Source organism: Tachypleus tridentatus, chromosome 1 (assembly GCF_004210375.1).
Source record: "Tachypleus tridentatus isolate NWPU-2018 chromosome 1, ASM421037v1, whole genome shotgun sequence".
Lineage (NCBI taxonomy): Eukaryota > Metazoa > Arthropoda > Merostomata > Xiphosura > Limulidae > Tachypleus > Tachypleus tridentatus.
In genome coordinates this window covers 148,267,997-148,295,129 of record NC_134825.1, presented here as the reverse complement: position 1 = coordinate 148,295,129, position 27,133 = coordinate 148,267,997, and the positions used below count along the sequence as shown (strand labels likewise).

Below are 27,133 nucleotides of genomic sequence, written 5' to 3'. Positions count from 1 at the left end.
CATGTTTAAATATTTTTTGCAGTATTGGTTAATTTTGGGTTGTGAATTCTGTCAAGTATTTACTTTTTATTTTAATTAATGAAGCTAATAAAATAACTATATATTTGTATAATGTAGTCTTTTAAAAACCTACATTATGTTAACATTATTTTTCCAGAAGGTTATGGTGTAAACCAGTGTTTTAGTCAACCATGTCAAAATCATGGCATATGTATTTATCGTGAAAATGTCTCCCATTTCAAGTGTTTGTGTACGCGAAGGTATGCTGGATTATCTTGCGAGGTTGACTTGGGTAAGTTACTCTTTACATGTTGTTAATGTATGTTATGTTCCAAGTTTTGTTCTTTCACTGATTTTATATTCTTCATAAGAATTAACTGCATTATCTTTTGTTTCAAACATACTTCAGTTAAGGAAAAAAGTTTTGATAATCACACACAATTTAAATGCATGTAACTTTTTACACACAGCTTTTAAACTAACTTTATCCTATTTACGTGGGTCGAAGGTGATTGTTGACTAGCATTCAAAATTTTATTGAACTACTATTTTATGAATTTATGCCAATAGGGCTTGTTATCAAAATTGTAGCTTATATTTCAAATTTTAATATTATACATTGTTAAATTTCTTAGTTTAAAAGTAAATATTAAAAACGCATACCTAAATAACAATTTTTGTATGTCATGTGATATGTTGAATGCAGCATTGATTCACATTAGATGTTTAATGTCCAAATACAAAGTCTGTAGTTTTTATGAATTAGAAAATCATTTACCAATACTGACTAGCTATAATATCAAATAAGAACTGTCTAACTTTTCTATTTGCTGAGATATTGCTATATGCACTGAATCAATCACAGTGGCTCCTCCCACCTTTTTCCATTTTACATTTTTGTCTACATGTGAATAATCAATCAATCAATCAATGTTCCCTAGTGGTTTTCTGAGTGCAAATTATTTGGGCACCAAGCTCATTCTTTTTTAATCTTAGATTCAAAAGATAAGGTGAAACTTTAGCAAATTTAAAAACTTCATATTTTAGTAGACCTAAATATAGCTTAGTTGCTAAATTTGATAAATTAGTGGAATTCTGTGGTATTGATATAGTAACTTATGACTTTTGGTTATTTTAAAATGTGAATAGAAAACTTAAAAGAGAGTTTTTCACATCCTCTATGTGCAAATTTTGATAAGGCTTAGCAATCTATGGCAAGCAGCAAATGAGTACAAAGCTCATAGCTAGAATTGTTTGCTATACTGCTATACTTATTTATTTACTGTTCTATATTTTAAAGTTTAAGAGCTTGTTTGTAAATTATTATAATTCAAATACATATATAACTGAAACATGACTGTATTTCACAAAATACTAGTCCACCAAGACAGACCACTTTCTAAACACAAGTTTCCTTCATAGTATCAAAAGTATTTATCCTTTTATTATATTAGTCTTGTTGGAAGTGAAACTTGTTTTCAATAGTGATACTTTATATATTGCAGTCTTGTGTTTACATATTTAGCAGTCAGAAACAGTAGTTAATACACTATGGAGAAAATATTATAAATGGTGAGTGTATCTAACTGTTTAAACAGTACATTCTAAATTTTATAATTAAGAACATAAGATACATGATGGTTATGAAAGACAGTTTTTGTGGTTTATTTTTAAATATGGTTATATAACATTTATTTGTTTTTTATTTTATAACTGAGAACTAATTAAATGTACAGCATGAAATATGCCAAAAATTAACACTAGTAAATATTTGATGGAAACCTGTGCATGACTTATGTGAAGGATATTACTCTCAAAGGTGTTTGTCTTTAAAATTTGTTGCATGTAATCCTATGTATATGAAAAATCCTGGTTTATGATAAAAAAAAAAGTATCAAAAGACATCGATTATCAAACAGACTTTTGAGTTTGTGTTTGTCAGATATAGTTTATGTATCCCATTGAGTTGCTCAATTATTTTGACTTTGAGTCATAATAACTGATGCATGCTGTGATTGTTCTAAAAAAAAGTGTTAATAACCTACAACTTTCCCTGTGTGGTACAAAAAAAAAGTTAGCCATTTAATTTATATTACAACTAATACTAAAAATTAGAGTACTAAATTATTAAATTCATTACATTAGGTAGAATTTTTAATTTTGAGCATTAGATTTGTGTGTGAGAATATTCCTGATAATAAATTATTTTGGATGTAACTAAAGTATAAGTTATAAATTTGTTTATAGGATCATTATGTGAAGATGCAACAGCAATTCAGTGTTTAAATGGAGGGGAATGTCAAGAAGATGAAACAAAAAACTCAACTTACTGTGCTTGTCAACCACAGTTTTTTGGACAGTTCTGTGAATCTAGAGTCGAAAACAGTGTCTGTGAAGGTGTTATCTGTCAAAATGGTGGAACTTGTAAAGTGAATGAACTTAGTAATGGATATGTATGCAGCTGTCCAAAAGGTAGAGCTAATTTCAGTTTGTAATGGAATAAAATTTCTGTGAGATTGACAAATTTTACTTAAATTGATTTCTGTACATTAGTTTTGTGAAGCTAAACACATTGGAATATCCTTTTACATAATAGTTACAGGTGTTTGATTAAAATTGTTTTAGTAATTTTTTCGATACTTTTAACAGTTATGAAGATAAAACATGATGAATTAGTTTTAACTTTCAAAGAAAATAAAATTTTCTTGATTTTTAATCTATCTTAGAGAAAATTAATAGTGTATATTAATAAGCTATATGTAAATCAGTAATAACACATTTCTGAAATAATGTGGTCTTAACCTTCATACCTTAGCTCAGTAAGTTCTGAATACAGTTATTTTTGACTTTTATGACCTTTGTTATGTGTCCTATTTATTGTTCTCTTTTACCATAATGACATTTGTACAAATGCTGAAAAACCTTTGATAAACCTTTGACTCTTTCTTAAAATAAAGTTTATTTAAAAATGGCAACTAGAATCAAAGTTAAATATTTTTGGGAACTACCAGAAAGAAAAGGGCTGAGGAGGAAATATTTACAAAAATAGGCTGATAAAAAAAATTTGAGTTGCAACTAGTCAGCAAAGATTGTTCTCAGTTTCAAGATTTAAAGTTCTTCTCAGCATGATTCAGAATGTGGTTTTATTGAGGTGCCTTCTCACTTGACAGTATGTTTTGTAAAGGAAGAATTTAGAAGGACAAAATCGCACAAGCAAGAAAAACAAAATTACAAATAAAATCCTTTTACTATAGTGCTTTGCAACTAAGCACCACCTATAAGCTCATTTTTCATGTAGTGAAAGATAATAAATGAAGCTTTGTGGTCAAATCTGTGTGTTATTCTTCTGTCTTTCTTTTTCCTTGCCCTTTTGATTAATATCATAAAATGGATTTTTGAAGCTAAGGCCAAAGTTTCTCTTAAGTACACCAGTGAAATTGTTATTGAGTGCTTTTATCAATTTCATAGGATGTTATAATGCAAACAGCCATATTAGCCTGGTGAGCTAATGCAAAAATGTATCATGACCCAAAACAAATTGCAAAAGAACTTCTGTGTACTGTTTTAAATTATTATATATCCATCTTAATTGTGACAGGAGTTGTACTTTTCTGCAACTTTGCATGATATCAGAATATTTATTTTGATGACATCATAGGGAAATAGAACCACAATTTGCTGTTGACACACTGTAACTGCCATTGTGTAGTATCTTATTGGAAAAATCTGACAGTATTTTTGGTTAGCAAAGAAAAGACAATGAACTGATAATATTACAAATGTATTATTCTTTGATTATGTATGTTGACTGCACACTGTTACAACTATAAACCAATTGTGTAGGATCTCATTTGAAAGAACTTTTAAATAAAAAATGAGATAATCCTTGTTTGATCTAGAAATATAAAGTAATGTAGAAATTATGTAGCCCTTGTCCATAGAATGCACAATCAACATGTGAATAAGTGAAAAAGTATCTGTTCAAATGTCTCTTAGTTGATAGACAGGAAAGGAGAATTGTCACAACTGATATTTTCATGTTTTCTGCAACTGCAGTGCTTTGTGTCATGTTGATTGTAGCAAATGCATTTAATCATCTTCAGTGTGTCTGTTGGCCCTGTGGAAAAGTCAGCCATAATTGGCACAAGAATGTTGTTCTCAATCTCCCAGACTATTTCCTATCCACATTTGCACATGTAAGTATATTAGGCTATGGAATTTCATTGCTGCTGCAGTCAATGAAAGAGTGTACGAGCACAAATGTCCTTCCAACTACAACTTTTAAGAAAATCAGTCAGTGGTACAGTTCATCTAAGCTGTCTTCTGATTTTCTATTGTACAGCAGGACAAATTCTTTTTCAGTCTAACTGCACAGTTCCTGTAGGAAGACTCATGCAAGATTTTAAAAGTCTGCATAGTTTTGGAGTTATTTGAAGGTCACATCCTTCCAGGTTCTAAATGGTCTTGATGTTATGTCATAACTTGTGAAAACATGTAGTAACAGGAGCATATGAAGTAAATCTCCAAGAATAGTGGCCAGATGTTAGATGCTCTAAATTTTTTTTTCTTTGTCTGGGAAGAGAAAAATATCATTTGAAGCTACAGCTGTGATGCTGTCTTTGGCACAATTTCTTGGTTCCATGATGATCTGCAAGAGAGTGTCACTTTTGGCATGAACTACAGTACATGATGATGCTTGCAAATAGCTTCAGTGTATGTTAATAAAGCTCTTTTTATTCTCTTTGTTTGTCCAAAACAGGTCTTTTATGAATTTCAAGCAGCATGTCAGGCACGAAGTTTACTTATTCTTTGGGTCATATCCTTTGTAGAAGGGCTGGATGTGTGCCCACTAAAGACAATGGCTGCATTGGGATACCTTTCATTAACAAACTGGACATATGAGTCAGTGATGTTCTTAAAAGTGCTTCTTCGTTTCCATGATGCCTGTAATCAATGCAGTAGGGAACTTCCATCAAGCACAAACTGCACGTTTGGATGGTGGTTGACTTGGTGGTGTCTTCAGCAAACTCTCAGATTTTTTCAACTAATGATGGTTTTAGTTTTTGAAGGAAATATTGGAAATTAGAAAGCAAAAATGGGTAGCTGCAAAGTTTGTTTGAAGACCCTTATTATCTTCAAAATTCAAATTAACTGCTACCCCTAAATGCTAAAAGAGCAGCTGTGTGTTAACCGATATTGGAAGGTCTCAATGACTTTTGTCTTCTGCTGGGACAGTACTAAGTCTACAGACTTACAATACTAAAATTAGGGGTTCAGTTCTCCTTGGTGGGACCCAGCAGATAGCCTGCTGTGGCTTTACTATAAAAAAACACACACACACTCTCATCATTGACTTTTACTGACTTTTTTACCCAGTTGTTGTCACTCGTTTTTTCCTCAAATTGAGTTCTGCTTCAGTCCAACCTTCCATCCTTTTGATTATTTGAAGGTTTACATCCTTTGTTTTGTAGGCATTTGCAGATGCATCACCAACAAAAGTTACAATGTTTCTGACAATGGGGTCTGCAGTAAATGAGTTTATTCCATGGAGGTACAAAAGACAGACATAATGTCCTTGGTGTACTTTGATGTTCTTGTGGGTCTTATCTTAATGTGTTGGTAACTTATATATCTGTGTTCCTGTGACTTTTTGCATCACACTTCATTTCAGCACATGCTGACATGAACAGGAGCCAACTTACATACCATGGCTTGATCATTTCTCTTCCACATGTTAAATCCCCCAGAAGATTTCGCATTTTGCATCAAAGTATGCTCAGTAGTTAAGTCAGATGAAAGGTCAGTCCAGAACCTGATGCTTTGTCAAACAATGTAGTGTCCTTTCTTGAAGCTTTTGTGAACATCAGTTTGAGTGTTCTCAAGTTGGTTCATCAGTTACAGTTAGAAATTAGCAGAATTTATGTGAAGGTTGTAGCAGCATTTCTTGTACAGCAACCAAGTACTGAAGCCAATTTCCTCTTGACTGTTTTCAGAAAATGTTTTATGTTCACCACTGAAATGTAATGAAGCCACAGTTTACTGGTTTTTCCAGTTGTTATTATGTTATGCTATTCAACGTTTTTGCTAATTTTGACAAGGCAATCATTGTTCTTGAGCGTAAGCTGATTCTGTATCTTCTCTGACCTCCACAAAGTTGTTCCACACAAACATAACGTTTTTGAAACAGGTTCCAGCTCGACTCTGCTGCTAAATCTGAACTGCTCTAGTTCATGGCTTTGAAGAAGATATTGAAGAAGAATGTGAGAGAGAGAGAGAGATTAATCAGTGATTAGAAATCTCACATGTCAGGCTATATAAATGGTAAAACCTAAGTGTCAATAGGCAAGGGTTAAATCAGTATAGTGGTTAAATGAGCAGATGAAAACAAGTATAACTTGTAAATATTACTCCCTAATGTTCACTTTATCAGTCACAAAGCAAATTATTTTTTTGCAGTTACTTTTAGGTGATACTTTCTGGGCTCTAGTTTATAGATCAGACAGTTTTTGTTTACTCAGTTCAAATTTTGTTTATGTAAGAAATCTATATTCAAGGTTTCAGTTCACTTAGTTAAGGAGCTTTGAGACAAAGGTCAATTTTCATTCAGAGAGCCAAAATATGATATATTACAATAAATTACACTTGAAATTGTAATAAATTAATTTGGCATGGAAAGAGATTTATATTTTGGTCAAATCAAGATCTCAATCTTTAAATAAAAACACTTGGTATGCTTGCACTTGTTAAGCCTAAATCATTGGCCCGGCATGACTAGGTGGTTAAGGCACTTGACTTGTAATCTGCTCACCCTTTTAGATGTGGAGGCGATATTATGTGATGGTCAAACCCACTATTCATTGGTAAAAGAGTAGTCCAAGAGTTGGTGGATGGTGATGATTAGTTGCCTTCTCTCTACTCTTAAACTGCTATATTAGGGATTGCTAGTGCAGATAGCCCTGGTGCAGCTTTGCGCAAAGTTCAAAATAACCCAAACCTAATGCATCTTGAGACTGTTTTGTGAAAATAGTTTCACTGTAAACATTATGTGTTTCATATACACCAACAAAAGCAAGTTACCAGTGGCATATCTTAAAGTCATGATAATCTCCAAAGTTGGGGCTGGGGAGTGGAAGTCTTTTTGGGGCTCTCATATTGGATTGAACTGGTTCACTTAAGTTTGTATTGTAAGTTTCTAGGAAGCTGTTGAAAAAAATGAACTATATTCATGTTTTTAAAATTGGCATTAGAGGGCTTGCTGGGTTTTCAGGACTAGTTAAATTGTATGAAAATTGCCCAGATTGTTTCAAAATTTTTATATTAAGGCTACTTATTGGAGGATAAAGTGTGTTTTGGACTCTCAGAATTTGTTGCTCAGACTTGCTTGAAAATTGACAATATATGAATAATTGTTCAAAATAAGGACAACATACAGTCATGTGAAAAAGTTAGGACACCCTATGAAAGCCTGTGTATTTTTGTAACATTTTTGGATATATAGATATTTAATCTCAATTTCAACAATACTGAGAGATTATAGGAATATAATTAAACAATTAAAACTGAAGAAAAGAGTTTCATGATCTTCTGCACATGTAATTCTACAAAAATGCATATTCTAACTCACAAAAAATTTAGGACACCCCCACATTTATTCCCACTTAAAATGGCTCAACTCACACACAGGCATATCATACCAGGTGCACATGATTAGAAGATTGTTACTAAGTATTTTGAATGAGGCTTGCCCTATTTAAACCTTAGACATTTAGTTTGGTGTGCTCCTGACTGTTGAAGTGTGAGTGAGCACCATGGTGAGGGCAAAAGAGCTGTCTGAGGCCTTCAGAAAGAAAATTGTAGCAGCTTATGAGTCTGGTAAGGAAGTTAAAATCAGCCATTCCACTGTCTGGAAAATAGTCAACAAGTGGAGGGCTTTCAAAACAACTGCCAACATGCCCAGGTCTGGTCGTCCAAGCAAGTTCACCCCGAGAGCATACTGCAAGATTTCAATAGAGGTCTCCAAACACCCTAACATGTCATCACGGGACCTACAGCAGGCTCTGGCTACTGTTGATGTGAAAGTGCATGCCTCTACAATCAGAAAGAGACTGCACAAGTTTAACTTGCATGGGAGGTGTGCAAGGAGGAAACCTTTGCTCTCTATGAGAAACATCAAGGCCAGACTGAAGTTTGCCAGAGAGAATGTAGACAAAGACCAGGACTTCTGGAATAATGTTCTTTGGACAGATGAGTCCAAAATTGAATTATTTGGACACCAGAACAGAGGACATGTTTGGCGTAAACCAAATACAGCATTCCAGGAAAAGAACCTGGTACCAACTGTGAAGCATGGAGGTGGAAGTGTCATGGTTTGGGGCTGCTCTGCTGCAGCAGGACCTAGAAAGCTCACAATCATAGAATCACCATGAATTCTACTGTGTATCAGAGGGTGCTTGAGGATCATGCGAGATCATCTGTAAGAAAATTAAAGCTGAAGTGGAACTGGACCCTGCAACACGACAATGACCCAAAACATACCAGTAAATCCACCAAGGACTGGCTGAAAATTAAGAAATGGAGAGTCCTGGAATGGCCGAGTCAAAGCCCAGATCTTATTCCCATTGAGATGCTGTGGGGTGACTTGAAATGGGCTGTACATGCAAGAAACCTCTCAAACATCTCACAACTGACATAATTTTGCATTGAGGAGTGGGGCCAACTTTCTTCAGACCAATGTCAGAGACTGATAGATGGCTACAAGAAGCATCTCACTGCAATTATTTTAGTCAAAAGGGGTAACACTAGCTATTAGGGGGTAGGGTGTCATAACTTTTTCCTCAGTTAGAATATGCAATTTTGTAGAATTACATTTACAGAAGATCTTGAAAAGTCTTTTCTTCAGTTTTAATTGTTTATTTATATTCCTATAATCTCTAAGTATTGTTGAAATTGAGATTAAATATCTATGTATTGAAAAATGTCACAAAAATACACAGGCTTTCATAGGGTGTCCTAACTTTTTCACATGACTGTATATTTTCACAGCAGTTTTTGTTTCTTTTAATATTTCTTATGTAGTTTATTAGTAGTGTACATTATACTTGTTTGGCTAGAATTTTGAGATTGGAATTACAACACATTTCTCATTCTGAGGTGGCATTAATTGTATTGGAAAATAACAGCATATTTCAAAATGTGAACCCAACTGGCCTTTATGTGCCTCAAAATATTACTATTAATTTTTTTTAATTTTTCATAGTAGAAAAAGGTATCAATCATAAACATCCATGAGAAGCAAACACTTATCTTCTTATAAAATATAAGAAAAAAAATCAAGCACTATTTATATTGTTATTAGGTTCACTTTGCAAAACTATGTAGAAAAATTGTTTCAAGTATATTTTAAATAGATTGTTGGTGTGAACACAACTGAAGTATATTTTGGAAACAATTAGTTCACTTAATTTAGAAATTATGCAGTGCAACTGTACCTGGAGATGATCATACTGAAAGGCAGTGGTTTTCAAACTTTATGAAGCCAAAAAATCCTTATTTCTCTCCTTCCATCAAGGAACCTTAACCACTGACCTATTCTTAAACCCTAGCCTGTATGGAAGTGACCAAATGTATAGCATTATTGTTTAAGTGAAATTGTAAATAGTTATACAAACATTTTATCCTGAATATCAAATGACCTCTGATTATTAAAAATACATTTGGTTCATGATGAGTTAACATTCAATATTTAAAAACAAACAAACATTGTTTTATTTGTGAAAACCACTGCTGCAAAGGTTAATTGGGTCATTCTATTACAAATAATTAAATCAAATTACAGAACATTTTTAAAAAATGGTTAATTTGTCTCTTGAAGCAAACTACTGTAGCCTCATTCAAAAAATCACCCAGAAGGTAATTATGATCATAATGTCTGATTCTGTCTTTACAATAAATGGGAAAAATGAAGTCATTTTGCCTGCAAAGCATTTCTCTCTCTCTCTCTTTTTTTTTTTATTATTATTATTACAAATACCCCATTTTCATCTTTTATTCAGTTGGAATGTATTATTTTTCTGAACATCAAGTTTTTAATCATTCTGTTTTTTGGTACTTTTTAATTTATATGTTATCTATATTGATTTGTTTTGCTTTCTTTAATGTATTGTATTTTAGGATTTGGTGGAGAGACTTGTCATCTCAATATTGATGAATGCCAGTCAGCCCCATGCCAGCACAATGGAACATGTACTGATGGAATTAACTCGTATACTTGTGATTGCCAAGGAACAGGTATTTTTTCTATATGTAAGATTAATGCTTCTATCACAAAACAATGACAAAATTGTGTACAAACATGGTAAACTATAATATTTAAGTGACATTGAGTCAATTTATTTTAGAAACAATTTGACTATTGGTAATCAATTTGATATTTCATTGCAGATAAGAGAAAAGGTGGTACAACTACACTACTAATTTCTATTTGATAACACTAGGTTAAATTAGTATAATGGTTCTTTATTCTCTATTTCGAAGAATCTGTAAAATAGTTTGTATTATTGCTTTGTTTTTATAGAAGTGAAGATTGTATGTTGTGGTTGAATGTACATTGTTTTTTTGTTTTTTTTTATGTTTAGTTGTATTTTATCCCATTGTGTTATTGCAGAGGTTCAGGACTTTTCCTAATCTTTTGCAATAAAATGAGTATTTTAGAAAGAGTAGAATTAAAAAAAAAAGTTTATATCATACAGTGGTAGAATAGTAAGTTTCATCTCTAAGAGGTGTACAATGTGTTTTCTGTCTGAACTATTAGATATGCTTTTTCTATTCTGTATTGGATGTGATTACTAATTCTACAGTTTGGTTACCCAGTATTGACTTCTTTTATTATCTGTACTATGACAGTTTATAACTTAACATTTTTTGGTTACTAGAGAATGAGGATTTTCATTAGAACTGGGTGATTAGTTGGGTTTGCTAACTAACCTTTTTGCAGAGGGCTCAGTAAAATATACACGTTCATATACGCATTGCACATGTTGAGTATTTTTACTATAACTTTTAGTGTAGTATGCATATATTCACAAAACGTACTTTTAGTAAAGATTACGTGTTTTTGTTTAAAAAAAAAATTTTAATGAACGATTCTTACTAAATAGTTGATTGGGAAAATATTGAGTCTGTTTCATTACTAGTCTTTTGAAGGATTGTTCCTAACTTTTCTGCTTATTCTGGTGATTAATCCAAAGTATAGACTTATTTGTAGTTGATAGTTATTGGATGAACAAAAAATAGAGTAATTAGGAAAAAGGTCTGAGTCTTTCTCAATTTTGTTTGTACCAATTTCATGAAATTACACAATTTTTATTTGAAATTAGATTCTAAATTTTTTTGTATTTAAATAAAAGTTTTAAATTAAAAATTCATGTTTCAAATGTAAAGCCATTTAATTATTTGGAACTAACAATCACACAGAGTGGTACATTTCGTACTGTATGTTGACTAAGTTAACTATGTCATGATTTTCATGTAGAATCTTTATTAATATAGGTTACCAAGGGCAAAATTGTGAAGTTAACATTAATGAATGTGAGGAACTGATCTCATGTTCTGGTGGTGGTACTTGTTTTGATCGTTATGGGAGTTACATCTGTGTCTGTCCACCACTTTCCCACAGCATTGCAGGAAGTAATGGTTACTTTTGTGTTTGTGATGATGGATATGCTGGAGCTCCACCTGTGTGTCAAAAAGTAAACTATTGTTTGAGTTTACCTTGTCAGTATGGTGGAACATGCATTGTCCAAGAGGATAGTTTTGTGTGTGAATGCTTGGAAGGATATGAAGGACCAACTTGCAGTGACATTGCCTGTCCAGAATGCTCTATCAGAAGCAACACGTATGCGACTAATCCCTGTGGAAATGGAACCTGCTTGGAGGGACAGGATAGTTTCACATGCGTGTGCCCTTTAGGACTTACTGGAAGATTCTGTGAACAGGATATTGATGAATGTGCAAGTTCACCCTGCCATCAAGGTATTTGCCAAAATGTGCCTGGATCTTATAAATGTTACTGTGTTCCTGGTCATACAGGCAAGAATTGTCACATTGAAATTAATGAGTGCCTTTCAAATCCATGTCAGAATAATGGTACTTGTGAGAACCAGGTGAATGACTATAGGTGCAGATGCATCAAAGGTTTCAGTGGTTATAATTGTGAAATAAATGTGGATGAGTGTGCTTCAGATCCTTGTCAGAATGGGGGCTTCTGCTTAGATGAAATAGGTGCTTATAACTGTGAATGTTTGCCAGGGTACTCTGGCAAAAACTGTGAGGTGAACATAGATGAATGTGCATCTTCTCCTTGCCATAACAATGGGACATGTAATGATATGATTAATGGGTAAGTACACGTTATTGTGAAAATTTAATTTATGTGTCTTAAGTTTTGAATATAGTTTTTAAGTAAAGTAGTATTTTGGCTTCAGGTCTTTTTTCACTGTGAATAATTTTGAGCATTGTAGATGAAATTTATTATTACCTGAAGTATTAAAAACTATTAATAATACATTTTATGTCTATAATTATATAATTGAAAGTAGAATATTGTGTAAGATTGTAATAGTTGGGTGCAAATATACATTTTGTTGCTTTCACTCAGTTTACTCCATATAAAGATGAAACAAATCTTAAAATTGTATATAGCAAAAGGCCAACAGTTTTAGTTTATTTACCAGTTGAGTGTGAAGGATGAGTTTGGGATGCAGTTAATTCTTGGCTGAATTATTAACACAACGTCTTCGAGATCCTCTTCTACCCATGGAAAATATTGCTCTACTGTGTGATTGTATAAGAACAGAAAATGCTGATTTGTTTGGGTATCTTGACGTGAATAGCAAAAGCTTCTCAATTTTCTTTTTGACAGGGTAGAGTTTTCTTTGCAAACTGGCACACAGAAGTTCTCAAGAGATTTTGACTTAAATTCTATTTTAAGATTTTTCAACACTGGATAGTTTTGGAAGCTTCTCTTAGTAGCCAATGGCAGATGAGAAGTTATGCTGCTTTTAAATGGAATTTGGATCCATGCATTTTCTTCTGTTGATTCTTGAATTCACTTACAGATTGACACTTAACATTTTCAAGATGTAAAGAATGAATGGCATCAATAAAACTGAGGTTTGACTCATTTTCTTCCAAGGGTTCACTGAGACAAAACATTTTTGTTTTCATTTTCAAACTGAATTTTTCACAGCCTAAGAAATTAGTAAAATTCTGACACTTTGTCACAAGGGTACAGAATATTGATATTCTGACCTTGCAGTGATAAATTAAGACCATTGAGTTTATCATATGTATCAGCGAGGTAGCATAATGCCAGAAACCATTTTTCATCCATTAAATGTGCTGTTAATGTGGGGTTCTTGTCTAATGATGAAAGTGATGAAATTTGTCTTTCCCCAAGACAATTAGCAAACAGAAACTCTTTACGTATACCAGTATTAACTGCATTTTTTATGTTAAAAGAAATTACATCTTTGTTTTGCCCAACATTGTTATGATAATTTAATGATTTCTTCCGAGATAACTCATCTCCATAAATAGTTTAGCTGTCTTCCTCATGGTTTTGCCAAAGAAATTTGCTTGCTACTAGTGTTGAAGCAAATCCCACCTAATTTTGTGTTTTAACATGAACTACATTGGTGCATGCAGACATACTTGGGACAAAGCCCCTCCACTAACATGTGGTGATAGTGTTCATACACAGTAACTCCCCCTATGGACCTGCAGCTGTGATTACTTCATTCTTTTTGTTGGCATAGTGTTGAATTAAAATGTTTAAATTTCTCACTCGTTTCAAGTTGTTCAGATTTGAATTGTTAATGAAACTTTGATTTTTGTTTTCTTTGGTTTTTAATTTCAAAAGCTCTAAGGAAATGAGTGAATTTTCAAATGAAAGTGACTAATGCATAGTTCTGTGCAAAATATCCTCTTCACACCTGAGCTATATTTGTAATATGGCTTCAGGAGGCTCACTAACTGTCAGGGACACTGCAGGACTTACTGTTGGCTGAAATGTTTTTTCTTCATTTGAGAATGAACTAATGGAATACCACTTTAATTTGTTTTTGGGTAGTTTTTAACCACTAAAGAAATTACTTTAATCTTTATATGAATTTCATTCTCAGGCATATTCCTTTTCTTATATTTTGTATATGTTCTTTATTATTATTTAAATTCATGGTAAACAATTCTAGGAGTTTTCCTTGATTTTCTTCCATTTTTCTTATTAGGATTTATGGTGTTTCCCTTCTCACATAGCTCCTCTCTCACACGTGAATGCCTTGTCGTTTTTGGTTGTGTCTTGTAGACTTTATTCTTTTCATTTTCTTAATTTTCTGTCCTAGGTATCAAGTTGGCCAGTATGGATATTATGCCCCTCATCTTCTATTTCACTTTCTTTGTTGTCATTTTCATAGTTTGTGTCTTTCTTGATACCCATCTGTATATCTTCTTTTAATATTATCTCCTATTTGAGGGTCTTCAGTATGCTCCAGATGGAGTGTTTATAAACATGCATTACTTTCTCTTTTCCAGCTTAGCCTGTTCCACTTATTTTGTTCCCCTGCTGCAGGATCTTGGTAGATCAGTTTTCATTTCTCTTCATTGAGCTCAGTCCTCCTCCTTTATTAATTGGTCATTTCAGATGGCTTTCATAGTGTTTCTTACTTCCTGGTGGTCTTTCTATGTTCTTCCTCCATAGTTTGCACACTATGGGTCTAGAATATAAGAACATTATCATCTTTTCTTTTATAACTAACAACAATGCTACTACCTACAGATCACTTTTAAGCATTTTCTGGTACTAGTAGGTTAGCATCCAGTTTGAGAGATTCATGTTTGACTGACTGAAAATGTGCTTAACTTTGCTTTACGTATTTTTTCCCTGTTAAGTGTAAGATATTATACATGTTTCTGATAATAAATCATCTTTTAGATATAATATCTGTTCTGTCATTGCCAAGGTAAAGCAATATATATCTTAGTATGTGCAAGCACAAACTGGTCATTCTTTCTTTGAGTGTCAGGCAGCCCATAAACTTTAGGCTGGTTATTTTTTGACTTGCCTGTGACCCACTCACATATTTGGCAGTTCTGTAAATATAGCTAATTATTGTCAAACTTGATTATTGTGCAATAAACATAACTGTTTTTTTCTGTCCTTAGCATTGATATTTTTACATTATAAATATACCTGGTTATTTTTGTATCTGATAGTCATCCTCATACTTGTGTTTCTAGAGTTATAGTTAGGTCTTGAGTATAGACTGTTTAGGTTGGTGTATTCAAGTAATTGAATAAAGATAAAAGTAAATAAATGAAAAGGGAAAAAGCATTTACTCATAATTTGGGGCATAGAATTGAAGATATTTATGGAAACATTGTCTTAGGAATGAAACCTCAGAATTAACTTTTTTTTAAACTTTGGTTTTTAAAAATAAAATATAACAGTATACTATTAAAGATGGTGTTATGATATTAATATCAATATAATGTTTGTTCAGATTAGTTTTTATGTAAGCATGCTGCACGTGTGTTAAAATGTAATTTTTTTGCAAAGAAATCAGTTAAGTCCATGTTATAGTATGTTATTTCTTTCTTACTAGATATGAATGTGATTGTACAGACACAGGTTTTGAGGGGTCTAACTGTGAGCTGAATATTAATGATTGTTTGTCGTCTCCCTGTCAACATGGAGGTCAGTGTGAAGATCTAGTGAAAGATACTTTGTGTCATTGTTATTCAGGATTTGAGGGGAAGAACTGTGAGAAGGACATTCCAGAATGCTTGGCTTCACCTTGTAATAACAATGGTGAATGTCTTGAGAAATCTAACATGTCTTTATATGAAAATAATTTCATGAACCTGTTTCCTTTTTTCTCTTATGAAACAGCAGGTGGCTACCTCTGTGTGTGCAATCCAGGATTTACAGGAACAAACTGTGAAGTGAATATTGACGACTGTGCCTCTCATTCTTGTGTTAATGGCACTTGTTTAGATGGTGTTAACATGTATACATGCCTGTGTTTCCCTGGATTCTCAGGGAAATATTGTGAAATTGAGAACAATGAATGTGACAGTAACCCTTGCAGCATAGGGTCAACCTGTGTAGATAAAATTAATGATTATACTTGTCATTGTTTAGGAGGGTTTGGAGGTAAAAACTGTGACATTGCACTTATAGGATGTAATGGAAACCAATGTTCCAATGGAGCAACTTGCCTTCCTAAATTGGTTAATGGGTTGCATGAGTATGATTGTTTGTGTCCTACTGGCTTTCATGGTAAACTCTGTAATGTTATTACAACAGCATCTTTCAGGGGTACACAAAGGTGGGAACTGCCAAGAAATAATTATAGTGATGTCTTTCAACTGGAACTCCAGTTCCGTACTACATTGCCCGATGGAGTTATTGTGTCCTTCAACAATGGGAATTTGACAATTTTCTTATTTGGTGGAAGAATACAACTAATTAAAAATACAAGCCAAAATTTAGTTTCATTTGTAGAAGGTAGTTTTAATAGTGGAAACCAGTGGGAACAATTGTTGCTTGTTATTATGAGAGAAAATGTGTCACTCACTATATCAGGGAAAGTTCTTTTTCAGACATTAACAGAAACCATGGAGGTTATAACAAGTATTTCTTTAGGTGGTCTTCCTGATCCTTCTAGTCAACCAAACTTTACTGGTTGTGTGCAGGATGTTAAGGTGGACAATGAGTTAAAGTTACCAGATGAAACTTTAATAGAAGTTGGATGTCCAAGGAAAGAACAATGTGAATCAAACCCTTGTTTCAATGGAGGGGTCTGCAAAGATAGATGGTTTAGCCACAGCTGTGAGTGTGTCCGACCTTTCTTTGGATTTAATTGTGAGAAAAGTAAGTTTCATTGTATATTTTTTGTTGATGTATTTTATGTACCTTGTGTCATCATCATTGGTGGTCACTGCTGTTTTAAATTCAATAGTGTTCAAACGGTTGGAAGAAAGGAGTCTTAAATATCCTCCAATTTTGATTTTTTAAATTACAATTTTTTCATTGAGATTTGCACTAATGATTATTAAAACTACAGTTAATATTAACCAAATTGTGAGATTGAAATTTTACTGTTTAACTTCTGTTATAATTTGCTTTCTAACTGTTTCTTAACATGTTCACAAATGTTTGTGTGGTGTACTGAGAACCATTGTTGTAAGGCATTAGTTTATGCTGTAAGCTTCACTGAAAACTGCATTGATCAATATTGTTTAGTTCATTCACAACCTTTAAGTTTAGGCATTGAATATGGTTATTTGATTAATGCAAGAAATAATTGTATACAAACATTTCTTCAAAGCAAAACTTTAATCAGTAAGTATTTTATTTATCTAAAGTTTGTAATCAATGTGTTGATGAAGATGTCTCAGAATTTTTAGCTAAGAACAATTAAATGATTATGTAAAAGAAACAAAAATGGTTGAAAATGTCAAGTGGAATATAAACAGAAATTGTGAACCAAAACTTGTATAATATTCATCCAAAACAACTGTTAACCTAAATCCCACATATTTCAACCTTTATTAACCTGTGACTTACATTTTACTTTACAGATTAAACATTTGCAAGATTAATTGTTGTTTTTAAAGTATATTTTAAATAAATTTAATTTGAGCATAGTAGTAATGTCTTTAGTATTAATAATGTTCCTTCCAAGACTCATTTATTTAACTACTGTGACTTAAGTAGCTACAATTTGTTCAGCCACACTGAAAAAAAAAACACTAACTACAAGGAACGTTAAATAAAACCATGAAACTGGTTAACTGTATACAGGACAAGTGATCTACATATAATTTTTTGCAACATTGTCATAATTAAATTACTTATGAGATATGACTGAAAGCATTTCTGATGAATAACATCACATATAGCTTTCCTCTTTCAGTGCTGCCCTCTATATGTAAATATTTTTGCTCATGTCAGTTTGAGGCTGCCACCTAATTTCACATGTTTCCACATGGTATTGCTGCAATGTTGCATGAACATGCAACAACCCTTCACCAATAAGAGTGTAACACTGCTTCAAATTGCAGTTCCCTCTATTCTGACTGTTCAGTGAACACTTTTATTTGACACGTGTGTATTCAGACTTGTACTTTTGTGTGAGATTTTTCAACATCATTTTGAAGTATCTATAAAACCAAGTGTTGTGAAAATATATTTTTAATTTCAAACAATTCTGTTTCTGTGGACTCTAACTCTCTTCCACAACATGAATTACACAGAGATGGAGTTGAACATTAAGGCTTTGGCTATCAAAATGGCAGTGGGTGCTTCTTTTTTTGTTAGTAGATATGACAACCATTGTGTGCCAGGTGGTTAGAGTCTTACACACAATTTAGATTGTTTTCAGGCCTTGACACAGACTTGTTTTATAATTCCTATCTAGGAGGCACAGATTTTTTGAAAGTCACTTCCTGCCTTCTGAATTTACAAATTTTATTGGTACAGATGTCAATCTTTCCTGACATTCTTCGTATTTCTGTGGCTTTTCTTTTCAGGTTTGTTAATTTTTTTCACTCTCCTATTTAGTATTATTCTTCACTTTCCATTCTTCATTGTGTTATTTTCAGTATATTACTTTCTCCCCTTTCCATTATAACTAATTCAAGGGGAAATAAAAGGAAAGCAAGTTCACAGTTGAGCAGTAGCTCTTTTCTTGGATGCTCAAACTTGTGAGTTTCTTCTTCAGGAATGAGAATTTGATCCATTTTCTTCTGTTAATCCTTTTGCTGTTGGCAGGTCAAATAGTGCAAGGCATGTGTTTTTAGAGTTATTTTCGAAGTTTTGTTAGATAACTTAGCTACTACTTGTGTCAATGGAATTGACATCAAAATATAGCTCATATTTCATATTTAAGTCTTAAATATATTGCAAACCACTGTCTGTCCAAGCATTTGTCTCCTGTTTACAGTGGCTACTTCTTGCACTGCATTTCAAAAACTAAGCACACAGGCAAAAATTAATCATTCACTTTTTAAATGACAGGAGAACAGAAGTAAATAATGTTGGTGCCAAATTTGGTTTTGTAAGCAGGATATTCTATGCTAAAGTTTTAGGAATTAGTAACACTGTCATTCACATTTCAAAATGTGTCATAACTTGAATAAAAATGTAGTTTCACCTTAAGCTGTTGTTGAGTGGCTCTCAGTATGACTGAAATGCTCAACAATTACTTTTTGTGATGGGTAAAGTAGCCCAGAGCTCCGACTCTAAGTGAAACAGAGTATAACCAACTTTTATGATGTCCATAATATTGATAGATTTTAATCAATTAACTACTTCATATCACCTTTTGCAGCCCCAACACAGAGAGCATGGGAAATGCCTTTTTAACACATTGGCTCCCACATGATCCACCAGTGAGTCGTGCTCTATTTTCTTTTTAAAGAGCCACTTATTGGCTGGGATACAAAGGCTACATATACTCTCTTCCTTAAAAAAGTAATTGTAAAATGACAAGTGGATCCCTGGAAAGTATCAGCAAAGTAGGCTTGGAAATCAACATGTTAACTGTAATAAAAATGTCCAAAAACATTTCAGTTCAAGTTCAGAAAAATAAAAACTATCTCCCACTGATTCAGGATGGGCCTGTTAATTTCTTAATTCAAAAAGAAATATAAAGAAAAAACAGTAAGCATTATTTTGTCACCTACAGTGTTATTGCTCTGTTTATAGTTCATAACACTTACCATACATGTGCATTGGTTAACAAATTAGACAGTAAAATTGGAGATAATGAAAAATAAAAAGCTTCCACAATCTCTATAATTTGCTACCACTATTCCATTCTGTTAAAAACTCTTCTTTACTTCTTTTGATTATGAGTTTGTAACCAAGTGCATTTTTTTTGTGAAGAAATCATAGCTGTTTATAAATAGCTTGAAGGAGAAATTCATAATTTTGCTGAGACTAGTGAAGTGAGATAATTAAATATTTGCTTTGTGTTTTTTTTTTATCTAAACTTGTACATATCTTGTTTGGAAACCTAAAAAAAGTACAGGGATTTTGTGTGTACTGATAGAGTAACCAATAATTTGTTTTATTTAATATTATATATATATATTTTAAGCTTTAAAAAATTAATAGCTGCTCACCTTCCACTTGGAAGAATAAATTAGGCTTAGCATATACAGTGTTCAAGCACAAAATATCAACCACCATGAATAAATAATAATTAAATTATGGTAGCTTAAATTTCACTACATTTTGCAAAATACTATAATAACTGGTATTATAGTTAGAGATTTGTACATTATAAGTGTATATAGTTGTGCTTGCTGAATTTTTATTATTCTTTTAATTGCCTAAAATGTTTTAAAACAAAAGCAAACTATGCAATATTAGATGCTGACAACTTAGAATTTTTTTACAAATGTTTACATCTAAATACTGTAAGACATAATCCAATACATTACACACACTGTTCACACTTACTTTGTTGATTTTGAGATAATATTACAGTATTAAATAAACAGTCTAATTGCACAAGTGGTGATTTGTTGTTTTATTTTCAGTGTGTTTCTACTTTAGTCATTGACAGTAAAATAAACAGAAAAATAAATGTGAAATACTTAGCATTGAAACTCAACAATTACTCTGAAATTTCATGAACAATAATCAAGATAAAAGGGGCACAGCTGCTCATTTTATTTTTGGTTTTCCATCTTTTGATTATGCTTTGAAAGTTTGTCTTATGTGTGAAAGATAAAATATACTGTTAGAGTAGGGGAAATAAAAGATATGAAGTTTTACTATGAAAAAAAAAGTTAGGATGTTTTAGCAACTATGGAAAGGAAGTTTGGGATTTTTTGGACAAAGAAAAATATTTTTAATTTTAACATGAAAATACCTCAGACTTAGACAAGGGTAAAAAAGCAATTTATTCATTGACAAATTGATAGTAAAGATACTTTGTTAAAGAGCTGTTATTCTGTGTATAAATGACTTCTAAAGATACAAATACTGTATTAAAACTATATACAAGAAAAAATGGTCATTTGGTCAGTCCCTGGGATGAAGCCCAAGTTGAAAGAGTTGATATTTCTTAAATCTGTTTTCTCATTATTTTTTCTTTACCTCGTTATCTTTTAATCTCTTTCCATCTATCTGCATTTGGAAATAATCATTTGTTTCCTTGAGGATGCTCTTTCCTTTTGTTCTGTGTTGGTACATTTTACTTCTTCAGCCTAGTCCTTTCAGACTTGATTAGTCTGTTGGGTTTTATTGTGGAGGGACACCCTCCTTGTATAAGTGTACATCCCACATATCCAAGGCACTTTCAGCTGGCTCATTTCCTCTGCCAGTAAGTGTTTTTGGGACTATCTGATTCTTTGTACTCATTGGCTGTGGTCATGCACCAACATTTTCACTGGACTACCCAAACTCTTTTCAGTTGCTATCTGTTGTCTTCCTCATTACCTTTTACTTACTGTTTTTCTATAGTGTTCCTTTTCTCCCATCTGTTCTGCCACTATCCACAGGTTTCAGCACCAACAGTCTCATTGTTAACTATCCTTCGGACACGGACAGTGAGAGCCTATTTTGCTCAATTTATAGAGATATGAATTCCTTTTGTGGTTAACTGTTGGAAACTACAGGTTATGTTGTCCATTGGATTTATTATTGTTTTCCTCTCATCCTTTTTCATTTCCTCTCTCACTGGTATCTCTGAAATTGTGTCAGATGTTTGGGTAAAGGATGCTATCAAACAGTTTTCTTTCCATTTTCAGGATTTATTCTCAGCTGTTTGTCATTTTCTGTATAATAGGGCTTGGCATCCAGTCATTATTTTGCCTCTGTTAGTCTCTGAACCTTCCTTGTATTTTGTGTTAGGTTTTATCACACTCATTTGGTCTTTTCTTTGGGTCATTTGCATGCAATATCATGGAAATGTGAGATTATTTGGAAGATTCAGTGTTGGTGATGAATAAAAATATTTGCTTATTGGGAATGGGGGAAAACTGGGAAAGGTGAGTATATGCTAGAAATACATTTTCTGTGTTGGAAAATGTTAACTGTGAAATTTTAATGAATTTTTAATTTAAAAACAACAAAAAAAAGCTATATAACTGTGTTTGTATCATAACTAAATAAATGTTTTATAGCCAAAATTACGTTTTCAAAAGAATGTTTTAAATGTTACAAGTTATTAATACAATTAACTACATTTTAAATAAAATTTAAAAACAAAGAATCTCTTTAGTTAATTAATTTTTAATGCATAGTATAAGTGATCATTTGTTTAGATTCAGATATGGATATTATATTGCTGTTCACCATTTACCACTTTGAACTCTGTCACAAATGCATATGCACATGAGAAATTTATTATGAATAATTTTAGTAAATGCTATTACAATTTAGTTTGTAATACAGGACAATAAGTGATCTGCATATGATCCTTTTGCAGCATTGTCACAATTTTCTGAGTGATAGGACAACTGCCATAGTTGTTCGTGTGTTTTTAATAATTGAACTGTGTATTAGTTCTTTGCAAGTTGTTAGAGAATACTGCACACCTTTGATATACCTTTATGTCAATCATTGTACAGACAAATGCATCCTAAATTTTGAATAGTCTAGTGAAATAAAATTAGCCAGATCAAGCTGTATGACATTGTTTTGATTACATGTTTAACCAGACTGTAACATTACTATTTGCAAATAAGTTTCCAATCTTTTTGATATCTTACAAGTCATACCTTGAACATTAGTATTTATATCCATTGCACAATATGTAGGCTTTGTCACATATTCAACAGATGTCAATATAATTCTGTTGAGGAAGTGTGCACATGCTCATTGTAAGGCATATGAAATTCGATACATTTTACCTTTTATTTTGCACAAGTTTTGTCATAGTTACAAGACAGCTTTTAAAAGTTAAAAAAAACAGTTAAAGTTTAGTTTTGTGATTAATAACTGTACTTTACTACTTCTGTGCCCCATAAAACTGTGTTGCAAGTTGAATAAACAGTGTCTAAGTTTGTGCACTAATCTACTCTTTTTATTACAGACATCACACCAACAACTTTTGGTTATAAGGATAAAATAAGCTGGGCTTTTCTAGAGTTTTCTGAGCAAGAGCAACGTGAAATGAAGACATCTTCATCAATTAGTCTTTTTATCAGAACTAGAAAACCCGAAGGTCTGATTTTCTATTTGGGCTCTAAACCTAACTATTCTCTTCAGTATAGTACTGAAACATTGCACAGTGAGACCTACCTAGCAGCTATTTTAGATAAAGGACAGTTGAGAGTGTTGGGAGCATTTCCTCAGGAAATTCAGTTAGAAGTTCCCATTTCATTAGATGATGGATATCATCATTTTATTGAGGTCGGTTGTTTTATGATTTATATAGCTCAATGTGTGTGTGTAAAAGTACAGTATGTGTTATATATATATGGACAAGTGTATGTAATGTAAAATCTAAATATTTCTTGTCTTATTGTTTTAAAAATGAGTTTACTTATGAGGCCCATACTGGCTTTTTTAATGTACTTATCTGAACTGTTTACACATCAATTTGCATGTAGTTCTGTGGTACTGCTGACCATATGGCCCCAAATAACATATACAGAAAATTTTTTAAAAAAATACCATTAATATTGCAAATAATCTCACTGATTTACTGTTATGGTTTTCAGGTTTGCCTGTGTTTTATGCAGAAGATGAGTGATCTTATTCAGTTATATTTGTCTGTTTTTGTGTTCAGTGTGATAAAGGGAAAGTATAAAACATGTACTTATTCAATGTGAAAAGAAAAAATAAGTCTGTGATTTCAGGGTTAAAGGGATATAATTTCCACATTTTGTTCAATGAATGATTAGTTGGTTATAGTGTAGGATTTTAAGTTGCATATTTTCTCAAAAATCCTAACCAAGCAAGTGGGTTTTGGCTCTTAATACCTTATGAGAAAATTTCTATTTATATATATTTTAATCCTTGATAGCCCACTGTTGTCAAAGAAAATTATTTTTACATAAATTTTGAAATAATTTTTTTCCTTTCTCCTTGAACTTTAATTTTAGAACAGTACAATATTTTGACCATTAATTTTATTTTACAATTCCACCTGACTATTTGCACATTTGGGTTTTTTCTTTTACTCACTCAGAAAATTTGTCTACTTTATTATTTTGTAAAATGGTATTTTGTGCAGTAAATAATGTCTTTTGCTGGCACAGCATGATGTGTTGATTTCTTAGATTGTGTCCCATTATATCACAGTATTTCTCATAATACTTTTCTACAGTTTTTTATTTACTAACCCTGTATTTTGTGTTTTCAATAAAAAGCAAAAAAATATAATTACATTCTGATTACATACCTTGTGCACTGACAGCCTCTGCTGACAAAGCCTCTCAATACCATAGCAATGTGTTGGCTTGGAATGCAATGCACAAAGTTTCAGTCAAAATGCTATTTATATCAATCATTTACAATATATGGTGTGTAATGCCTTATACCAGGAAAGCATGATTGGTTGATTGTGTGGCATTACATCACTATAAGACTGATAATAAATCTTATTTTGGACAAGAAGAAAGAGTAAAGAAAGATCATTAACTATCTTATTGTGATGTGGCACAAACTGGTGATGAGAATGATGTTTTAACAGTGAGTTTAAAGAATCATTTCCTAATTAAACACCCATTTTTAAGTGTTTTTTTTTTTGTTTAGTGCTAGGAAAAATAATTTTATGTTTATTATTTATACATTTATTTTATTTTGCATAGGTTATATGGGATGGTATTAGATTAACTACAAGAATTAACTCCAGTGTGAATGTCAGTGACAGTCTATCACAAACAACTGTTAATTATGGATTGGATGCTGAAATTATCTATCTTGGAAGTTTACCAAATACTACTGTACGTGAAAAACGACAAATTTCTGATCATCTGTATGGTAAAAAAATTACAAGCGAAATTTTCTCAGAAGTAACAAATTTTAAAGGAGTAATCCAGGATGCAAGAGTAAGTATGGAAAAGGAAATGACAATAATATGAAAACATGGATGAAAAAAAAATTAAAAATCTGTTTATTTTTAGCTTGTAACTTAGAGTTGATAATAATCATTGCTATTGAAGTAAAAAATGAACACTATTGTAAAATAAAACAACATGTTTAATTTTTGAATGTTTCATAAATGTTGCAAAAACTTTAAATACATGTCACTGACAAACATTATGTAAAGGGCTAGCTTAAATTTCACAGGACACATGTTTTCACAATTGCTCATAATGACAAATAAAAACAAAAAGCTTGCAAGGGCTGGTTCTAATGGCAAACCCATTAATATATTCCCTTTATTTGGTCATAAAGTTTGCTCTTAAAAACAAAACTGTTGTCTTCAAGGGTAGAGTTGTGTAGTTGCTCCAATAGTTACCAGAGTGTAGGTTATTGATTCTTGGAAATATCTTATGGGAAAGTTGAATAGTTTCTTTGAGCTGAATGTTTGTGAAAAGAAGTTCTGTGTAAACTGACCGTAATGTAATGATCTACATTATTCTGTTTTGCAACAAAGAACATGATATTAGTTTACAGAATTACTTGGATTCTCAGCACCTATGTATAAAATGTACTTATGAAATAAACTAAAAAATAAACCATTTGAGTAACCAACTTGCAGCCATCTATCTATAGAAATAAAACTGTTACTGGTCTGTACATCTATTTTAGCAGCTATGTTCCAGGTTTGTTTGAAAGTAGTCTTGCAAGAGCTTATAATATTTGTTCGAACTACTAACCTTGATTTGAGCCATTTGGTACCATTTAGCAGTTGGTGCAACCAGCAGTTTAGAAGTTACAGATACGTGCTGAATCTTGTTACCTAGATATGTGTGTTTTATGAAGACATTTTAGATCACCGATGATGATTTTATAAATTTCAAAATATTTCAAGACTATTTTTGTTTTTCATATAATCATTATTATGATTCTAAATGTTAACATTAATTTTTTTCACTCCTGAAAGTAAACATTAGAAGAGGTTAATATGAACTGCCTCAAATATATATCTGTAAATTAAGCTCAGTTTGTATAAGTAATGTTTCAGATGTGAAGAACCTATTTTACACTTTTGCTTTTCTCATGAGGCTTAATAAACTTTTCAAGAGATTTAACTGATAATTAGAATGTTACAGAAGAGTTAGGCTTATTATAACTCCTGTTAAAGCTTTTATGCTATGGTAGCTTAGATTAAAAATTGTAATTGACAAGTTGTGAAAACTGGTTTTATTTTCCTGTTAAACTCCCATCTACAGTGGTAAGCCTTAAGTGTGACCTGTTTGAGGTAGGTAAAATGTTATATTTGAACTGGCTGAGGTAGAGTCAAACAGTAAACGTGTATCAAGTTCTCTGCTTTTTAGCCTTTTTTGCTTACATTAAATAGTGCCATCTACTTTAGTTAGAAATAATTGTGTACTTATAAATAGTAATTTTATATCACACAAAGCAATTGCTAGGCTTAGAAATTCTGATTTGCTACAGAATTTTATTTTGAATAAACTAAAACTTAAATTTGTATTAAAACAAAAGCTTTTATATTTCATTGATATTTTTTCTGTTTTGTTAATGAAACAAAGCAGTAGATATGAACATTTTTAATAGCACATATGAATATAGTGAAATTAATTTTATGTTAATATTTTATTTGACAACTGAGTTTTTAACAGTTTTGACAGTCCCTGAGTGGAACAGCTCTGTGTATGTGGATTTATAATGCTAAAATCTGGAGTTTGGTTTTTTAAGAATACAGCAGTTAACCTAATGTAGTTCTACTAAAAACATACATAATTCTGATAAAAAAGTATACAAGTTTTATACTTGTCAGTTCCTTCCAATCAAATCTGCTAAATGGTTAAGTGTCAGGCTCATTTATCAGTTATGTTCAACTAATGAGTTCTTATATGAAATTTGAAAATTTGTAATAATATGAAATACCACTGTTGGTTGGTTGATTGTTTTTATGAGATGTAATAATAATTGATGAAACTGAATAACCTTCAGTTAATCAAAAAATAGGGAGAAAACATT

The 27,133-nt window shown here is 32.1% G+C and overlaps 1 protein-coding gene across 4 annotated transcripts in view; it reads left to right on the top strand.

The window, feature by feature from the left end:
* The window catches only part of crb (cell polarity complex component crumbs), a 79,395-nt gene that overhangs the window by 33,125 nt on the left and 19,137 nt on the right, over positions 1–27,133 (top strand). For all 4 annotated transcript variants that reach the window (XM_076457860.1, XM_076457870.1, XM_076457887.1 and 1 more), the window contains 7 exons: positions 158–292; positions 2,248–2,472; positions 10,171–10,287; positions 11,548–12,397; positions 15,660–16,930; positions 23,109–23,428; positions 24,832–25,071. In XM_076457860.1, the coding sequence (XP_076313975.1) occupies positions 158–292; positions 2,248–2,472; positions 10,171–10,287; positions 11,548–12,397; positions 15,660–16,930; positions 23,109–23,428; positions 24,832–25,071 (3,158 nt within the window). The remainder of the gene's footprint in view (positions 1–157; positions 293–2,247; positions 2,473–10,170; positions 10,288–11,547; positions 12,398–15,659; positions 16,931–23,108; positions 23,429–24,831; positions 25,072–27,133) is intronic.